The following is a 15,431-nucleotide window of genomic DNA, read 5'->3' as shown; positions in this document are numbered from 1 at the left end:
TCACTTGCACTCTTGGAGGGCTATAATGCCCCATTTTTCCATTTACCACAATAGCAGGAAATTCTGTGATCATTGTCCTGTGGAGAAGTGATAATTAGATAAAGAGAAACATGATAATATGCTGTAGTATAAAGGGGTTTTAAATGAGTACAGATGTATTGCTCCTAACCACTGAACCTGTACTTTATGAAAATCATCACACACTTGATACAAGGAGCACTTCTCTCATCTCATGCCATCTGTGCATCTGGCAGAATATTACTGGAAACTCATTTGTACATTCACTGGAGAGTGTGTCCTTCCCATTAAGAAAAAAAAAAAGTGATTTTTAGATCATATCTTACAGTGAAAGATACTAGATTTCAAGCAGACCACTGCTGAGATGACTCACTTTTTTCCATTTAATTTCTAGGGCTAGAGTCTTGTTGCCAAAATGTAGATGCCAAAATGCCAATACACCAACAAGATGGTGTTGTTCACAATATTTTCAACTTCAGGGAAGATTTAAACAAAACTTCTGTCCTAAAGTTAGATTTAAATTCCAGACTCGGAGATTTTTACACTGGAGCATGGAGACAACAGCAATCTATCCTCACCATGTTTTTATATTCTTTTCCTGCTGGGCTGGATAAAGTTTTGGCTTGTCCTTGCATATTACTGCTGTTCCTGTATGAGTGAATGTAGCTTTGCAGGTGTATACCAAGCTCAGTAACATGTCTGTGTACAGTCCTTTAACTCATGCAGCTACTTCCTTTTTCTGCATGGAATTTTGTACAAATAATACAAAAACTTGAGTATATTTCAAAATAGTCACTTTCTCAGTATCTCTTCCAGGGTACCATGTAAATTAAAAGTAGACTCCTGTGATAGGCCAAAGAATCAAAAGAAATGCCTGCTCAAGTGAAGACAGGTTATCTTCATATTGGGGAATACCAATTTTAATCATCTTCATAATTGTATTCCTGCAGTTGGAACCTGAGCTCCTTCACTGACTTTCATTTAGGATGGAGCATTCTCTGTTTAAATGTTTGAGTTTCTGGATGGAAGGAACCTTCACCTCTCTGCAAACATGTTTGGAAAACGTCTGATACTTTGCAGCAGATGCTTAGTACCTTTCCAAGATACATTCATCGTCAATTAGTAAAAGTAGAAATAACTATCCCATAACCATTGCAGAGGTGTGATATTAGAAGTCTCCAGGATTTCTCTCTCTCTGTGCTGATATGAAACGTGGGCAGACATTGTCTCAATCTCCCTAGCAGCATTCATTGGAACTCCTGCACTCTTGCTTGTCTCAGCTATATCAAGTTTTGCAGCACATGGGGCATTACATGGGCTGGTGGATTCTGTGCATCACCCCTTTCACCTCTGTGGGCAATGTTTGACTCTGAGGGTGCTGCTGGGTGGCTGCAGTTAGTGAAGTGAAGGGAGGAAAATGCTGTCCTGCCTTCCCTCCTTCTGTGTATCCATTCTTTCCTCCAGAGCAGCCATGGGCACCTTGGTTTGACTCCCTCCTCTCTGCCCTATTGAAGGAACCTGAAGAGATAGTGACCTTTCAGCTTTTCTTGATGTAAAGTAGGAAGGTGGGAGGGAGTAGAGAGAAGGGGGTGAGGATTAATGTGGTGGCAGAGGACAACAGTAAAGTGTATATTTAAGCTTTAACTAATACTGAAAATGTTAGTTCTTTAATTTGTTAATGACAGGATGTCGTGAACTCTTTAAACAGTAGGTTTGCTTAGATAGATTTCATTACTGAGGGGATACTTAAATTCTAATGAAATCCTGTGAGGGAAGAAAGGGAAGAAAAGCTGGTTTGGGGTTTTGTGTGTGTGGGGTTTTTTTGTTTGGTTACATTTTTTGGTGTTACTTGTTTTTTGGTGTTCTTTTTAATTGAAAAGGTATTTTAGGGTGAGAGAGAACAATTGCTTCCTAGGAAAGATCTTCCCTTTTTGCATTTCCTAGCTCTCTGAACCTTAACAGGTAAAGGGCAAAACCAATGTAATCCACTAGAATCTAAGGAACAATCATATTTCAAACAACCATAAATTTCTTCAGGTTTTTTCCTTCCTTCCCCTCAAATCTCAATATGGCAAAATGAGCAAAATGCCCTAGGTGCCCCACACTTCCTTGACTTACAGTTTGTGTTACATTCTGGCTAGATTGCTGTTAAAAGGTTTGTGCAGTCTTCTAATTTATGGTTAGCAAGTCTCTATCACCTTTGCAATCCCAGCTTGTGCAGTTACTATTCCTATGTAGGTTCAACTGGCAACTATAAGTAATTTCTCATAAGTTTACTCATAATAAGAAACATATCTTAAAGAATGAGAGAGAGCTTATTATAATAATTGTCTGCAGATGTGAAATGAAAAGCATTACATAAATATATATCTGTAACACTCTATTAAACCAGAATCTCCCAATGAGGGATCCATGGTGATAAATAAGCCCATACATTTCACAGCTCAGAAATTAGTTTCTTAGACTTCCATCATTCAAGGAAATCACATTCCAATCACTGCTCAACTGACATGAGTTTTCATACTTACAGTAATCTCCTGTATTGACATTATATCAAAAATAATTCCCTGAAGAAAAAGGCTAATTTTCTAACCCAGTCAACCCTCACTTTGAAGTCTGCATTGGGATGGTGATGGAAAAGTTTTGCAAAGGTTGAAGTACTGAGTCTTAAAGCATCCTTTATTCTTCCAGTGTAATGATGGTAAATCTACCCTCTCTCATTTCAATGTTTTGAATAAGTCCCTAAAGCAGAAATCCGCAGTTTCATGTTGCTGTGCTTGACTCTTTCAGTGCCTTTCCCTTCTAGATTTTGTGAACTACCATTAGTTCTACATGATATCCTATTTCAAGCTTTTGATTGATCTTACAGAGGTGAAACTGTTAGCAAGGTCTTTCAATCACAGAAGTAACAGGCTCTTGCTGAAGTTGCTTAATGAATTACAACCAATGTTTGAAGAGGGAAGGTATGAGTGCTTGGGAAGTCCCTGCAATACTGAAAAGCAGGGAATACGCCCTTTTGAGATCAGGACAGTGATGGCTGTACCCTCTTCCCACTTGAGAGGGTTCTGCAGCCCCTTCCTGGCTCTTCTGCAGGTGCTAAATCCTCACCTTCTCCTGCTGTGCTCAGCCCAGCCCTGCCTGGCTGTGTCTGAGCTGGCCCTGGCAGTGTGGAAACATCTGCAGGGGCTGCACTGCTGGGCTGTCCTCACTGCCTACACTGGAGGGGTGGATTAGGAGAGGTGTTGTGGCCTTTGTGATGATTTTCTTTGTCTCTGCTGGACTGTTCCATTCTGCTCTAAATTCTCCACAAAATATTCAGTTGTTTGGGTTTATGACTTTGCTCTAGCAGCGTCCCACCATTCACTGAGTGGCAGTGTCTTCAGATGTAATAGAGAAACAAATAATGTGGCCTTATAAATCATCACCTCTAAATATTGAGTTCAGTTTTTAGAAAGTGTAATGACACTGTGAGCTCACTCTGTGTGTTTAAAGTTACTCTCTTTTCCCTTTTCAAGATGGAAATTGTCATTATCTTCATAACTGGCCTACCCCTCTCCATATTGCCTCTTACCTGCTTTCACAGTGGCTTCTAAGTGCCCATAATTAAAGGCTGCTCTTGTGGATTGCACTAGGGCTCAAGGAGAAGTATAACAAGTGCCACTCATACATTGGAGTGGGCAATACTAGTGGACATTGTGTTGCTTTGATTCACTGAACTTCTCACATTACTACATTTACCCTTCCACCTCTGTGTGAGGCTGTGTCTAACCTGGTACTGTAATTCCAATGAGGGAAACAGAGGAACTCAAACAGAAGAACCACCATACTAACTTTAGGAATAAATAAATAAAATTTAGATTGCTCCACATCATTGGGAGGTCAAAAGGTGCCTGGTGTCACTCTCTTGTGAAGTTTATGACTCTCAAGATTTGGAGACATGCAGATAGATTCTCAGGGAGAAGTCGACTTCTGTACTGTGATGCTCTCTGAAGCACCCTGAAACCTTAAGCTCTACCAATACAAACAATAATCTTTGTCAAATCTCACTTAAATGCAGACTAGAGTAAGTCAATATGGATAGCAGTATGGGTTGTGTTATTTGCTTGGTGTTTCTGTGATTTCACTGAAGAGCACATTGTCTGTGCAAACCCAAAAGATGCTCCAGCTTCACTAAGAAATGGATTCCTAGTTGGGTGGGGAAATGTTAACTCTCATGACTTCCAGTTCAAGCAATAAGGTGAAAAGCAAAAGACTGCCAAGCTGAATGAATTAAGTCACTCACAGTAAGATGCTGAAGACACTTCCTCGCCAGCTTCTGACAACAGCTGTTTTACTGGCTGTAACTGAGATTTTGCCATAGAGAATCTATACACTAGCTCTTATTTCCATATTTTGCACATATGTCTGTAAGAGGGGAATCTAAAATTGAAAGATCTGTGAATGATTCATGAAAATACCCAATATTTAAATGAGCAACAACAGCAAATTAGGGAACTCCAGGACTATCTTCAAATACACAAAACAACAGCAGTGTCTGGGCAATGGCACTGGGGACAATCGTACTTCAGATGAACACACTTTTTGGACCACTAGGGGAGAATAAACAAGCCTACAACATGAACATGCTTTACAAAGGAACTGAAAGTGTAGGAAAGAGCCAGTCTCATAATTCTGCTTTTGGGGGCTTGAATTGCCTAATCAGATTACAAAGTGGTAAACTTAGTATTTCTTTTCACTTACACTGACCATTAAACATTGGGATAATTGTGTGGGCTCCAGAGCTGTGTAAAGACAACAATTCTCTAGTGCCCTTTGCCGGGGATAAAGTATTAGTGTATCTATCCCTGGCTGTGGAGGTTCCCAGAAGGATTAGTGTAGCTTTTAAAGAGAATATGTATCACTTGCAGTAAGATTCAGAATCCTTGTGTGCAGCCTGAAATAATTTTATGGGGAGTAAAAATTTAATGCACTTAACTACATAAAATGATATGCAAACTGACCACTCTGATTCTGCTTTAGTCTAGTCAAAATCAATTTGCAAAATGATGCTTGAAGCTAGTTTGAATGAATGATGTGATCTCCAGTACTTGAAAAGTATTACTGAACCTGTATGAACCTACCTGATCATGACCTGTGCTATATTCTTCAAAGGCATTATTTTACTTGCATAGGCCTCTGTAGGCTGGTATCCCTGTATGTTATATACCTCAGACTTTAAAGTCTATACAGAAAAAGGACTGGGGAACAAATGCTCTAAACACAGTCAAAACTCCCTCTAAATCCATCCTCACCTTCCTTACCTGAAAGCACACTGGTCAGTGATAGCTGTACCTGCTCTTCCTTTTCTTCTTGACAAGCCTGTGTTGCCCAAGCCCAGTGCTTGCTGCAGAGGCTGACAAGGGGAGCAGGGGCAGAGCTGTCCTGGAGCAGCTCTCTTGTGCATGGGCCCCCTACCACTGGCTGCAGAGGTTCCTGGCAGGCACCTTCCCTGCCCTGCTGGCCTGGGAGCCATCTTTCAGTGGCCATCTCCACTGAAACCCCCCGAGATGATCTGTTGTTTCGGGTTGTGCAGATGCTGGCAGATGTTTGTTGTCACGGCAGGGTAACAGTAAATCCTGGCCTTATGTTTCCAATTGCTCTGAGCCATGGGACAGAAACTGATGGGGACCCAGTTCTAGCCCTTTAGGCTTTGTAGTAACTCTGACACATGTGTAGGAGCAAGTCCACCAAATACAATTATTCTGAGAATGAGATATTTTTAGATGTAGAGAAAAGAAGTAACAGTGAGGAGGAAAAGTGTGAAAGAAGAACAAGAGAGGTAAGACTAAGGCAGTGACTGACCTAAGAATGTACATAGTCCAGCTGTGTTTTTTTGTAAGATCAGTAAATTCCAAGTAAAGGCATTTCAGACCTTGTTACAATCCTAGTCCCAAGTCACGTGTTACCTTCTCCTCCCTCCAAAAGAACAAGAATTGCATATAATCCAGAATAGTGTAAGAAGGTTTTCTTGCTCAAAATTAGTGCATTGTTAATAGTAAGTTGCAGAACTTAATTGGCAGATCCTACTAATGTAGCAGTTCCAGTGCTTCTGATGGCTATAATTTAAAGGCTGGTATACTGTGCCTGTTGCAGTCAACAGTTGCAAAATGGATGGACTTCACAGACTGGATGCTGTTCTCAGACTATATTGATTGTTGGAATTAAGAGCAGAGAAGAAAATATTAAATGTTCACAGTCAAGAGAAGCACAACAGGCTTCTGTAATAGTCTTTCAGTAACTGTGATTTTAAAGTCAGATAAACATGTAGCCCCTGAAGGCACAGATCACTCCTAAATCATGGTTATCTTAAAAATTATTTAAATGGTGTTATGGAGGTTCTCATTGAAAGTCACAAGGATTTCCAGAACTAGCATTCCTCCTCTGAACAGAGAAAGGGCACAGAAACAACACTGCCAAATATGAAAATATTCATTCTGGAGAATGAATGAATGAATGAATCCAGGATTGATCTGTCTCATTTTTCTTTTGCCCTGTGGATGGCCAAAGTTACAGGCTAGCTTGCAACACTTTGTTCTCAGTGTTGTCAGTTATATCCTTGGTGATTTCTGGTCTTGTGCATAGTAACTTTTTTGATCAAATATAAGCTGCCAAACTAATGAGTTGGTACAAAAGAAGGGGAGATAGATCATCTTTCTGGAGGTTTTTTGTTGGTTCTTCACAGCTTGTGACAGGAAAAAACCAAGGGTTTGAATTTAAAACTCTCTATAAAAATGAGGAAGGAGAGATAATCTCACAGTGGCAGTTCTTAATGATACCCTTAATGATACCCATGATAATGATTCAGGATTTTGGAAACCTTCAAAATCAGTGTTATGTTTTCCCATCACATAACCCATTTTGAGCAACTGAGAATTAAAATATACAGATAAATAAATTATCCTGTCTAGGAAATTAAATAAAGAAAGACTGGAAAACATCTCTGGGTCATACTCTTGTAGATGTGTTCATGCTGCTCAGCTCCTTCCCAGACAGGCTGTGCTGTTACATGTGGGAAGGGAAAAGGCAGATGTTCTCCTTCTGACCCTGTGGACAAGCACAAGGTTAGCTGACATGAGAGCAGGAAAAAGCAGGGTTTCCTAATGGGGTATTGGCATAATGGTATCTTGCTTTGATCAGGAAGGTGTGCTAGGCATTCCTGGCCCTGGGAGCATTGAGTGCCAAATGTTGTTAGATGCTAAGTGAATACTCTGTGTGACATCTGGGACAGGGGCTTTAGGAAAGGGGACACTGAGCTGGTGTAAGCTGCTACCATGGTGTTGCTGAAGTCTTGGGGCAGGTAAAGTTTACGCTGGCTGATGATCTGCCCGGGTTCATTATGGTGGAGGGCATGTCTAGGATTTCATTTTCTATGGTACTTTCACCATACCCGTCTCCTTTTCCCCTTAAGAGTCCGTCAAAACAAAGCCCATTTTAAAAGAAATGAATGTAGAAAATGTGAAACATAAGGATCTTTTACAAAGTGTCTTTTACAGTGCTGGGTACATAAAACAGGGCAGTGGAAGATAAGCCATTGTGTATGTTGAGGAAGCCTAAGAATAAAGATTATAGGCAAACAGTCTACCTTTCTTTACAAGGCCTTGATTTACATCCCTGAAATCTCAAATTTAGCTATTACAATGAAGTCCTGTTGCACACAGGGCTGCCTTTTTATCACCACTTAAAATCTAATTAATCCGTATTGAAGCACAAAGATTTCTGTTGTGTTTTAGGGTGAGGGGTCATAGAGCCCTCTTTGTTCATCCTCAAGCTTGTAATCATCAGGCATTGGGATATAATTTTACCAAGCAAATTGGAAGGTAACAGATCAAATCCTTATCGGAAAGCCTAACTCATGGTTTAGTGAAGTCCTTCGTCCTTTATGTGAAACTTTATATTCATGAAGAACAAAAACGTGTTTCAGAGCTTGCAAAGGGTTAATAGCAAGGGCTTATATTTGGGGCAGCAGAGACCTAAAATCATCACAGCTTCCACCATCACTCAAGGTAGCAGTTGGTACAGAACTGCTGGGGAGACCTTTCTCCGCAAGCTTTCAGGACTCTCCTCTTACAATGGCCTTAGTCTATCAACCAGTGATGCAATTAAGTGGCATATTGGTCTCTCTGTTGGGATGGGTCCTGTCCTGTCTCACCACCTATCTACCCCAGTGGAAAAGCCTTAACTTGGAACTAAATGAACTGGAGATCTGGACCATGGGACTCTGGCAAGCTTGTGTTGTCCAGGAAGAAGGCGGAATGCAGTGCAAGGACTTCGATTCTTTCCTAGCTTTGCCTCCAGAGCTCAGGATTTCTAGGATTTTGATGGTTTTTTCCAATGGATCAGGGCTTTTGGGCCTTTTGCTCTCAGGATTTGGGTTGGACTGTTTGAAAATTGGTGAAAGACAACAGGAACAAAAGAAACGGTTGTTGCTGTTTGGAGGAATGCTCTTCTGGATATCGGGGATTACAGCTATTGTCCCGGTTTCCTGGGTTGCCCATGCCACAGTCCAGGAATTTTGGGATGAGAATATACCAGATATTGTTCCCAGGTGGGATTTCGGGGAAGCATTGTTTGTTGGCTGGCTTGCTGGATTTTGTCTTATATTAGGAGGATCCCTACTTAATTGCACAATCTGTTCTACTGAAGTCCATCCATCTTCAGTCCATTATGCAGTAGCAGAACAGCAGGATCAGTGTCAATGCTTGGAAACTGAAACAAGGCCTTAAAATGGGAAGTTTTAAGCAGTACAGCAATACTGCCCTCTCTTTTCCAAACCCTAGTGCAAGCCAGAAGCTTGTTCCGGTAGTAATTCAAAGGACTCTTTGTTATGCAGCTGATTTTCTAAATTTATATCTGTTTTCTCCATAAACTGGTATTGGAAGCTGGTATGTTTTCTCACCTGTGGAACTGCTTAAAACTGTTTCGCAGCAAAATGCTGAGGTGTTCACAGACTGCATGCAAAAGGTGCTTTTGCTTTCTTAACTGCAGTGTAAAATCCTGAAAATGAATATGCATGTTCTCTTACAGCTTGGATTTTAACCAAAATGTGCTTTCTTTTTTATGTAACCAGTGAAATAAGCCACAAAGTTTGACTCCCTGTTGCAATTTTCCACTTGACTGATGCAGTGACATATGAACTTAGAGGAAATATCTGATCCTAAACAGTCTGAATACCTGCATTGCATAAAATGGTTTTTCTGTGTATTTGGAAATAGTAGGTTTCTGAAATTGTAGCAAGCTTTGCAACTGTCTTTTTGTGCATGGGGTGTGATGGTGTGGGTGCTTAGACCCAGCAAGCTGTGTTCTTCCAGTCTGCCACATTAAACTGCCCATACAAGTTATTCTAAGTGTTTCTGGCACCTGCATACTTTATGCACCAAAAATAGGCTGAGAAATGCTGCTTTAAAAACCAGTGTAGCTATCTTCCTCTGACACAGGTCTTGAGTCATTATGCATCCTGTCTGAGGTCCCTTAAGTTCCATTCACTCATGTTTGGAACATGTTGCTGTATATTTGACATTAAACATATAGCATTTAACGAGCCACAAAGCAGACAGTATCATTTGCTCTAAGTGAAAGTGCATCAATGTGATGATAGAACTTAAAAACAAACTGAGATGCCAAAATCAGCAAAATTGCCGTAATGCTTTAGCTGATTGATGAAAAACCAAGTATATGCTTTTCTTAAAAAAAATCAAACAAAAAACTAATGAAAAGTGAGCCCAACTGTGGCCACACCATTCTCCTACTGCTTTACCACACCATGTCCCAGTCCCCCAAACACTGCATGTGGAACCAGGCAAAGCAGGAGGGAGGGGAGAAGTAGTTCATACTTCATAGAGCATTGTTTTAACTTGTGCTTATTTATGACAGAGTATGACAAAGAACTGAGCTGAACAGTGCCTGCAAAAGCCAATGGTTTTGGGCTTCTGTGATTGCAAAAAATGAACTTGGCAAGCAGGCACAGGCTACTGTTAGCTGGATTTCTGATATCTGTGCTAGGAAGGATTTTAACTGATACCTGTATCTACTTACCAGGCTGGAAAAATCTCAACTTAGACATAAACGCACGAGAGCTTTGGAGCATGGGACTCTGGCAAATGATGTAGGAACACAGTGTAAAGATTTTTATTCTTTCCTAGAATTCAAGATTTCCATGATTTTAGTAGCTACATAGAATGGACTAGGACTTCTGAGCCTTGTGATCTCCAGTCCTGGTTTGCACTGTCTAAAGATGGAGGATACAGTGCAGAAGATAAAAACCCTGTTACTACTTGGAAGAATACTCCAGGTGAAGTCTGGAGACCCTGTCCCTAGTTTACACTGTAATCCAGGAGATTTGGAATAGTGGCATCCCAGAGATTCTGCCCAGATCAGAATTAGGGGATGCCCAGATAGGAATTTGTGGATTTATTCTAATTCTAGGGAGATCTCTACTCCTCTTCACAATCTGTTTATCACCTGACCGTCACTTACGAGAGCAGTATCCAATGGCAGATATACAAGATGCCCATCAGCATCTGGAAACTGGAAATGGAAGACTTAAAAAAGGGCAGGGTGGGCTTTCTAACATCTTGCTTGCAGTACAGTAGGAGACAAAGACTTGCTGAACAGACAGGTTACTGTTTACAGGAGCGGGGGTGGGATTCTTTCTTACCGAGTAGTTCCTTTAATCACTACTTACTTCCACTTTTAATGACATGAATTGATGAGCTATGGCAATTTAAGCCACCGCTGTATTTCTCCCAAGTCTGATAAATGGCAGATTTTGTTTTTGTGGTATGACTTGGAGGAGTGAGTATAAAATTTTTAATCTCTAGGCCTGAATGGAGACTTGACCATATTTTAAATGGCAGAACTCCTACCAGGGCTGCTTTATGTATTTTTTACAAAAGAATATTAATTGAAGTCATAAAGAGTTTGTATCACCAGTTCACCATGCACTACACAAACCTAATGCAGTTCAAGCTTAAATGAAGTTTGCTGGGCCTGTATCATTTACAGGAAACTAAATGTTCTCAGACATTATGTAATGTAATTTTTGCAAGATTCTCCATTGTGAGAGACAGAGAATATGACCACCTCTATCCCTGCCCAATCTCTCTCTCTAAGGAAAGCCAGTGTTTCTGGGCAATAATGAGCTGTTGTCTGGAGGAGACTCAGCCATGTTCATTGCAGGTGCAGTTTTTCCTTCATGAATGTAAAGAACTAACTGAAGTATATGAATTAGTTTCCATATAACTTATCCTTACAGCTGTCAGTGATTGATGTGAACTTTCTATAAATTGCCACGATTTTACATTGACAAAGCTGTAGCAGCCATCTGTTTCTGCAAAGACAATATATATAGAGAGAAGAGCAATAAAAGAACTAAATAAAACACTAGTCTGGAAAAGAGCTTTGTTAAAAAATGTATTTTCCAATCACTGAAACACATGAAAAGTGCAGAGACAAGTTAATCTATGTAATGTACTTGCATACTCTTACAGACAAAATTAGAACAGAAACACATTCAGAATATAACCTGATTAAATATTTAGTTCAGTCCTGAGCATTTGATATTTAATACAGTATAAACATAGCAATAGTAAAAAGAAAAATAATCTTAAAATTATTTGTGTTCTATTACAATCTGCTAAACTTTGCTCATTTGGCTAAATATTCTTGTACCAGTAATATTTACTTTTTGATATATTCAATGCACTGACATTGGTACCTGGAAACAGAACTAATTACATTCGTTATATCCTGCTGTGCAGGGTAAATTTCACTCCAAGAGTAATATTTATCACTTTACACCGATGGAACTTTATTTGTGTGTAATATTTTAGCTTATTCTATTGAGTGTTTCAAGTGTGCCACACTGAATTAGTAAAAAACCCCAAACTCCAAACCCAGAATTGTTAAAAGCTGCCTATAAAAATGTTCAACTTTACAAATCTGGAAAATGAAGAGCATGAATATGTCTGTCTCTCATTTTTAAAGGAGTTTTGTAAGCCAAAGCCAGCAACACTCAGGTTTTGACTTCACCATATGCTTACAAATCAGACAATAATACTTTTTTTGGAAAATTATTCAACATTTGAGAAAAACCAGTTAACTGGGCAAGAATTTAGACACTTTTAAGTATTTTTCACAATAGCATCCTTAATGACAAATACTTACATGGCCAGAACTGAACTATATTAAACAGAACATAAATAAGACTGTAAATAAATAAAAAGAAAAATCATAAAGTAGACCTCTAAACATCATTCTACAAACACCTTATATAATCAAATTGAGAAGTTGAAACTGTCAACCTTCATTTCACCTCTACATTAAATAATTCCAGATTTTTTTAATTGACCTTTCAAACAAACATGAATGTTATCTCAAACCAAAGATACAAAAAACAAATGGGGCATTCATAAAGGATGTTGAATCAGTCATCTTGCTCAAAATAGCATGTTTGGCTTTATATTTCAGTGAACTGATGTATTTGTGCATAAGAAAACCCTTGGGTGTTACACAGACCTGTCGTTACAGAATTGTCACTTTGAATCTAAGACAGCTGCTACCATATTGTGGTTATATTGTTTCCATTTGCTCAGCAAGTAATTATAACATTTCTGAAAGATGAAGTTCATGCAATGTGGCTTGTTGCTTGGGGAAGAAAACTGTAGCCAGTGAATGAAATACATCTGAGTGCAACATACTAAGTAGAAAATGAAATATTTCTGTTCTCTGCAATATCCACCTACTTACACAGTATCCACAGAAGATGACCCCAACTGCTTTACCAAGACAGGACTGCTTCAACACCTACATCCAATGTTCTGAACTGCTAACAGAAGGCATCCGAGTTGCCTTCTGATGAAGGAGCCTGCTAGGAAGGAGCACGCAAGACATTTGAAACAAGCTGTTCACATCTATTCATTAAACATGTGCACCCCCAACTGCATACATGGTCAATTCTATATTTTAAAAACTGTTATTTATTGTACCAAAATTTGTGCAGCCTTTTAGTAAGGACCTTTTTCAGAAAATGGTTTACCTTACCAACAGGACTTCTGTTATCTGAGTTAGCATGTGAGAGATTTTTTTCTGGTATAAATACTTTCATGCTGCATCACAGATCTGCAAACCTAGCAGACTCCTTCATTATTCCTAGCTGGCAATCAGACAGCCCCCTTGGACAAATGATTAACAGAGAAAAACTCTCTGTTTTAAGAGCACAGTGGGTATAACTATTCCAATTGCAATGGTGGTATTATGAATTTGATTCATCCTGTTCAGAAAGCAGCTGCCCCTTTTGGTAGTCTCAAAGTTAAGTTTTTAGGGTTACTTGTCTGCCTTGCCTTTCTCACTCTCCCGCAGATACAAGAAACCTTTTAGTGCAGGTTAAAGTACTGTACATTCACAAAACTAAACTCTGAACTCTGTATCTTCCTACAAAGTATTAAAAAAACAAAACCAGAAAAAATTATTTTCAGAAACAAAATTACATTGTGGATGATGAATCTAATCAGCAGCTGTTGTGAGGCAGCCTGGATGTTTTGGAAAGGAGCTTACGCTTGTGGTTAACTTTAAACTATAAAAGTTACACTCTTGTACAAAAGTATTGCATGGCAGAACAGCCATTTTCACAGTCTGCTCACATGAAAATCGTGAAAAGATAAACAATTGTCTGTTGAACATAATTTTTCTCAACACAGTGCAGTTCAACAGGATATATGCTTAGTGTACTGCCTTTGTTCCTTTGTTCCATCTTTACAAAATAAAAACACAGATGCGATACACACAAACTGTACAAAATCAGCATCAGCATACCAAAATTAATCTACTTTGGTTTTCTGGTTGTTGGGTTTTTTTGCCATTTTTTTAAGCTTACAACAATTCAGTTCACTATATTTTACAAATAAACATATCAATAGTGAATGTAAAATAGAAGATCTTTGAAAGCACATCACTGGAACTACAAAGCTCATCTGAAAAGAGATGAACAAGTGGAAAAAACACTTCAATGAAACTGCATAATTATACATCATCAGCTGGAAGGGCTGGTATACTGATCTTTGCTCTTGTGAAGTATGCTATCTTCTCCCTGAAATTAGAAAAGAAAACAAGAGATTTTTTTTACCATTTGTGGCATGACTTCAATGTTATCTGCTCTAGAGTTGCTAATGTAAGAGCAGAATTCTTTAAAACACAGGTTTGGAAAATACACATAAAATTTATTTACAACAAATGTAGCATTCTGACACAATTACCTTCTTACGCAGATTTATGTAAAAAGCAGTTCCAGTTTTGAAAGAGAAAAAAATACCAGTATTTCATTAATAACTGCACTGATAAGACTGAAATGTAGTTCCAGTCACTGAATTTTCAATGATGATATTTTCAGTAGGGGGATGAGAAGGCAAAATAAATCATTTTATCCTGACATGGGAAAAGGCCAAGCGGGGAATAGTCGTGTCTGGGCAAGACTCAGAGCAGCAGAATTGTCAACCCATTCTCCAGTTGCTTCCCCTGTGCTGTTTCCTTTTCTGTCACCTATGAACTGAGACATTACTGAAGCATAACAAGTTTACACAGGATTGCTTAGCAGCAGACTAGAAAGCAGGAGAGAAGTATTGGGGGCTTAAAAATTAAAGCTCAGAAGAGTCATTCTTCTTGAGAGCTTTAAAAATGACTCTCTGTGATTAGTCTGAGGCCACAGCACTGTAACAAGTCCAACTAGCAGGGCATGCACAATTCAGCCTCCAGAGGTAAGTATTTATCCAGAAGACTAAACCATGTTTTTTGCTGGAGTTTCCATGAAAAACAGTAGCTCAGAGCAAAATCAACCTAAACTGGCTTTCTCTTCTTAGTTGTGTGGTGACTAGAAAATAAAGGAAAATAGAGCCTTTTGATATCCTTCTTGCAGGGGAATGGGGTTTTAGGCACTATTACACATTCCTGTGGATTTAGGCAGCAGTCTGTCTGTGATGATGCTTAAATGACCAGCACTGACCAAAACCCTTTCTCAAGATATGCACAAAAAGTGAAATCTTCAGGATGCTCTGAATTTCAAACTGAAGATAAATTACTCAGCTGAAATACATCTTAGCTGAGGAACCCCTTTCCTTTCTCTCTTGCTTTGGTTCTGCATCACTTACAGCTATGGTTTGCAATACATGCTGCCTCACAGGCCCCTACTTGCTTATGGATTTCTCCAACTGCTCACAAAAGAAGGTTAAAAAAAGGGAAAGAAGTCTCAGCAGCTGACTTAAATTTCCTATAAAGGAATCCAAAATTCAAACTTGAAAAATGTGTGGTAACTAACAAAACAAACCAAATTAACTTGCAGTACTGTTTCTATGTGCAAGAGCAAGCATTGAAACATTGCATTTTTC

The 15,431-nt window shown here is 39.2% G+C and overlaps 3 protein-coding genes and 1 pseudogene across 4 annotated transcripts in view; 3 read left to right on the top strand and 1 right to left on the bottom strand.

Moving 5' to 3' along the window:
- Window positions 1-15,431, top strand: part of DCTD (dCMP deaminase) — a 191,187-nt gene that overhangs the window by 25,453 nt on the left and 150,303 nt on the right. The gene's annotated exons all lie outside the window — the stretch shown is intronic.
- Window positions 8,127-8,780, top strand: LOC118686189 (claudin-22-like). Its single transcript, XM_036382251.1, has one exon. It carries the CDS (start codon window positions 8,127-8,129, stop codon window positions 8,778-8,780), a length of 654 nt encoding a protein of 217 aa, XP_036238144.1.
- LOC118686465 (claudin-22-like) lies at window positions 9,999-10,646 on the top strand (annotated as a pseudogene).
- WWC2 (WW and C2 domain containing 2) overlaps window positions 11,454-15,431 on the bottom strand; it is a 95,257-nt gene continuing 91,279 nt past the window's right edge. The window contains exon 23 of the mRNA XM_036382250.2: window positions 11,454-14,140. Coding sequence (XP_036238143.1) covers window positions 14,074-14,140 — 67 coding nt within the window. The 3' untranslated portion in view covers window positions 11,454-14,073. The remainder of the gene's footprint in view (window positions 14,141-15,431) is intronic.

The sequence above is a fragment of the Molothrus ater genome, chromosome 4, assembly GCF_012460135.2.
Source record: "Molothrus ater isolate BHLD 08-10-18 breed brown headed cowbird chromosome 4, BPBGC_Mater_1.1, whole genome shotgun sequence".
In the NCBI taxonomy this organism is placed as follows: Eukaryota; Metazoa; Chordata; class Aves; order Passeriformes; family Icteridae; genus Molothrus; species Molothrus ater.
Note: the sequence above shows the minus strand (reverse complement) of the source record. Positions and strands in the feature narration are given on the sequence as shown.

Bases quoted from the DNA above. Each gene is read 5' to 3' on its own strand.
- LOC118686189 (XM_036382251.1), top strand. From the start codon at position 8,127: ATGGCCTTAGTCTATCAACCAGTGATGCAATTAAGTGGCATATTGGTC.